This window comes from Myotis davidii, unplaced genomic scaffold (assembly GCF_000327345.1).
Source record: "Myotis davidii unplaced genomic scaffold, ASM32734v1 scaffold13, whole genome shotgun sequence".
In the NCBI taxonomy this organism is placed as follows: domain Eukaryota; kingdom Metazoa; phylum Chordata; class Mammalia; order Chiroptera; family Vespertilionidae; genus Myotis; species Myotis davidii.
In genome coordinates this window covers 871,173-875,706 of record NW_006286243.1, presented here as the reverse complement: position 1 = coordinate 875,706, position 4,534 = coordinate 871,173, and the positions used below count along the sequence as shown (strand labels likewise).

Genomic DNA, 4,534 nt, shown 5'->3' with positions numbered 1-4,534 from the left:
AAGAGTTTATTTTATTAGCTTTTTAAAATTAGCAAATATTTATAATCTTAGCTTCCGTTTACTCAGAGCAAGTGTGTCAGGCACTCTTCAAATATTTAACATTCACTAGTTATTTTAATCCTCGTATTGATCCTATCAAGTAGTTCTATTATCAGCCTCACTGACAGGATAAGGAAAACGAGGCTCAGATGTTGTGTGACTTGCCCAAGATCACCCATGTGGTAACTGGTGTTATGAAGACCTGTACTTGGGTCATTTACTTTTTGATGCATGCACACTATAAAAAATTATAAAATTCAGACACATAAAAATTAATCATCACCCACAGAACCATCACCTAGAACCGTGGTCGTCAAACTGCAGCTCGCAAGCCACATGCGGCTCTTTGGCCCCTTGAGTGTGGCTCTTCGACAAAATACCACGTGCGGGCGCACACGTACAGTGCGATTGAAACTTCCTGGCCCATGCGCAGAAGTCGGTTTTCGGCCTGGGCGAGTCTATTTTGAAGAAGCACTGTTGATATTTGGCTCTGTTGACTAATGAGTTTGCCGACCACTGACCTAGAATATCCACTCTTTAACATTTTTTTATGTATCTTCCCAAACATTTTTTCTATGTATGTTTATATGGATAATTTTTTTTCTAAAAGTGGAGTCATTTGAGTATTTTGTAACCTGACTTTTCATTCAACTATGTCATAAATATTTTCCATGTCCTCTTATTAATTTTTAACTGTGTATCAAATATGATTGGCATTTTAGAGTCGAATCCACCTTATTTTATATATGAAAAAAAATTGATGCTCAGAGAGGTGGACTGACTTAAAAAGTCATACAGCTGGGCAGCCAGGTGTCCAAGACTCCAGGTCTAGTTTCTTCCCATGCTTCCCTCCTGTACTCCCTTCAGCCACAGATCCAGGTGGACTGGAGAGAGCCACCTGCCAGGTGCAAATGTCCAAGCCTTCCTGACCCTCCTCAGGTGTGGTTGATGGGCACCACAGACTCCAGGCTGTGGATGGCAGCACTGAGGCCCATAGAAAGACAGAAGCTATCCACTGCCCTACATCGGGTCCTGGGAAACTGAGCACCCAGCCTCCTGTTCCCATAACGTCCTGGAAGCTGCAAGCGGGTGGAGACTTTGCAACCTCTAGTCTTTCAGGCAACCTCAGGCAGAATTCAGAAGCGAGGCTCCCCACTCTCCCACCTCTGTGAACACCCCACAGGTATAGAGGGACACTCTCGGTTCCTGCGGTGGCCTCTCTGTAAGACAGTCTACCCTGTGGCCTGAGTCTGCTTATAGCCCTAAGCCCCGCCCTCCCTGTACTGCCTCTCACCACCACTTCCAGCCCTTGAAAATCAACTGCCTCAGGCCGCTGGGACCTGCACAACCCCAAACATCTCCACCTCCCACACTTTCTCCTGGCTATCTGGAGGTCCCCCCAAGTCCAACTGAGTTCCCTTTCTCTGCCACCCAGGGAAGTGTCTGTCTCTAATTCTGCCTTTAGGAACTTATTTTTTGTCTGGGTTGCCCGGAGAATTGAAAAGCTATTCATGAACTTCCTTCCCCTCTGCCCTTCTCCCCACATCATGCCGCCTGCTGTCTGCTGTCCTGGCAGGAACTATGCTGGTGCTGGCCATCCTGCTGCCCCTGGTCTCCCTGCTGTTCCTCTCCGCCATCCTCGCCTGCACCTGGAAGAGCCACCCGTCTCTCTGCAGAAAGCTGGGTAGGGTGGGAAGGGCTGGATGCAGGCAAGGATGTGGTTGTCAGTCCCGACCTGGATGCGGGAGGGGGTGGGAGGGAATTTTCATCTTCCCCATACAACCCTTCTACATGCCCAAGACTCCCAGTGCCTGCTCCCAACATAGACATAGTCTCCCTTTAGCCCTCCCCCCTCTGCCCATCCCCCATTCTGAGCCTAGAGAGAAGGGTCATGATAGCCTATTCCTTCCGGGACCCCAGGGTGGGCAGCAACACCTCGTGGTGGGGTGTGGACAGTGAAAGCCTGGGGTCTGAGGTCTGCCAGAGGCCCTACATCCATTTTATTTTCATTGCAGGATCCCTGCTCAAGAGCCGTCCAGAGGTAATGAGGGAAGCTGAGAAGGCAGCAAGGAGGGGCAGGAAGTGAGAGTGAACAATGTGGGGGTAGGCAGGAAAAGAGCATGCAGGCCTCAACATTCACTCATTCAATGAATAACTTTTGAGCACGCCATCTGCCCAGCACTGTTCTAGGCACGTGGATATAGCAGTGAGTGAACAAAATAACTCCCCTCCTGGAGTAACATACCAGTGGAGCAAGAGTAAATAAGTATGTATCAGGTCCTGATAACGGACAAATAAAGCAGGATAGGGGAACAATGGACGACAGTGGCAGAGGATGGGGGTATATTACCTTAGACAGTGGACAGAGGGCCTCTCTGGTGAGCCAATCTTTGATCAGAGAGCTGAAGAAACAAGGCATCGGGATGCCTGGGGAAATGCTCCAAGAGGCAAGAATGTCAAGTGCAAAGGCCTGTGGCAGGGAGCTTGAGGAGGAGCAGAGGAGGGTCCGGGCTGCCTAAGCTGGGTTGGGATGTGGGAATTAAAGAAAGATGGGGGTCTGAGGCCCACATCATTGGTTGATTCTCTGCTTCCCTCCTGCAGGGAGAGGAATCCAATATTGCTGATGGAAACTGGCAGCCTCCAAGCATCAACCCACATATCCCTGACCTGGTAAAGCCACTTCTGCCCATTCCTAGAGACTTGCCCCTGGACTCAGCCAGGCCCCCAACACCCCCAGTTGTGGAGCAAGAGGTGCTACAACAGCAGAGTCCTCTGAGCCAAGCCCGGGAGCTGGAGGCTGAGCTCCCAGAGCAAGGCCAGGTGACCCATGGTAAGCAGGCTGCAGGGAGGGGAGGGGTGAGGAGGTGCGGTGGGAAGGATGGTGGGCAGGGAGAGAAAGTGCGAGGCAAGACAAAGACTGAGAGCCAGCCAGAATGTCCCAGCTAGAGAGAAAGGAAGAGTCTGAAAAACCCAGAAACAGAAATGAATGCAGGGCTCAAGAAACCAATAGCAAATGGGAGTGAGACCAGAGAGGAAATGGAGAAGGCAGAAGAGTGAGGGCATTCAGGATGTAGGGGCACCAATGCAGGGGGCACACAGGCCTTCCTTCCCCCACAGTGCCCCTCAGCCCCGCTCACTCTGCCTCCCTTCCCACAGGTACCAATGGCATTGTTGTCGGCAAAGGCGGGACTGTGACTGTCACTGGCAATATCTACATCTACAATGGACTCGTACTGGGGGGAGCACGAGGTCCTGGAGACCCTCCTGCACCACCGGAGCCTCCATACCCCATTCCCGAAGAGGGTGCCCCTGGTCCTCCCGGGCTCTCTACACCCTACCAGGAAGATGGCAAAGCTTGGCACCTGGCCGAGACAGAGACACTGGGATGCCATGACCTCTAACAGGACAAAGGACCCAATCTGTCACCCATGCCTCACGGTGTCTGGAAGAAGCCAGGAGAAGGGAGGCACCAGAGCACCTTCTCCCCGAGGCTTCCCTGCCCACACAGGATTGACAGCGGGCCTGGGTAGGGCCCCTGAGAGGCAAGCCCTAAGGGGCCAGGCCTCAGACACCTCCGAGAGCAGGACCGGGCACTGGCTGGGTACGGTGCCTGCCACAGGACTCTCACTACTGCCTGAACAGGCCTGAGACTTCATTGCAGATCCCCTGGACACTGGAGCTGCACCAGCTCAGCTTCAGGCAGACAGAGCATATGATGCCTGCTGCTGCCCACCGTGGCGCTGTGCACCCAAAGCATGCATAGAAGGAAGCCAGCCACATGGTCACTTGCGAGGACGTCACGGAACCTCTGACAGATTCGTGGCACTCATCCCAAGCTTCAGAGGCCCCTTGAGGACCTGCACTTCGCATGGACTGAGGTAGACCCTATATGAATATGGAGTTACATGGACCATCACCCCTCTCCTCTGGAGAAGAAAGGGAGTCATTAAAAACTGGGGGTTTGGGTAGGGTTAGTAGGTAAAAGGAAAGTTTCAGAGGGGAAGTAAAATGGCAAGTGTATTTATAAATTGTAACCACATGCAAATAAAGTGGAGATTGAGACCTAGATCATTTATTTTCTGGGGATTCATATAGAAACACTATTCCACTGGGCAATGTCAAAGGCAAAGATCAAAGCTAAAATATAATCCCACAGAGGTATGTCTATGAGGGATTGGTATATGTGATTCTGTTAATAACAGTATTAGCCAGCAATCACTGACAACATGCCAGGCCATGTTGAAATGCTTTGCAATAATAATTTATGTAATCTTCACAACATCCCTATGAGCTAGATACTACTACTACGATTCCCGTTTAACGCCTGAGGAAACCGAGGCACAGAGAGGGTACATCACTTGCCCAATTCAACTGCAAATGGCAAAGCTGGGATTTGCACCCAGTTAGCCTGGTTCTAGGGGCCTCGAGTAAAAACTCCACGTACCACATTCTTCCAGAATTTCTTTGCAGGGGTAAAATGGGCTGGTTTTCTCAG

The 4,534-nt window shown here is 50.9% G+C and overlaps 1 protein-coding gene across 1 annotated transcript in view; it reads left to right on the top strand.

Annotated features, from left to right (window-relative positions):
* LTBR (lymphotoxin beta receptor) overlaps window positions 1-4,105 on the top strand; it is a 6,451-nt gene extending 2,346 nt beyond the window's left edge. The window contains exons 7-10 of the mRNA XM_006757602.2: window positions 1,616-1,723; window positions 2,055-2,080; window positions 2,641-2,869; window positions 3,196-4,105. Of these exons, the coding sequence (XP_006757665.1) occupies window positions 1,616-1,723; window positions 2,055-2,080; window positions 2,641-2,869; window positions 3,196-3,440 (608 nt within the window). The 3' untranslated portion in view covers window positions 3,441-4,105. The remainder of the gene's footprint in view (window positions 1-1,615; window positions 1,724-2,054; window positions 2,081-2,640; window positions 2,870-3,195) is intronic.
* The last annotated feature ends 429 nt before the right edge of the window (window positions 4,106-4,534 follow it).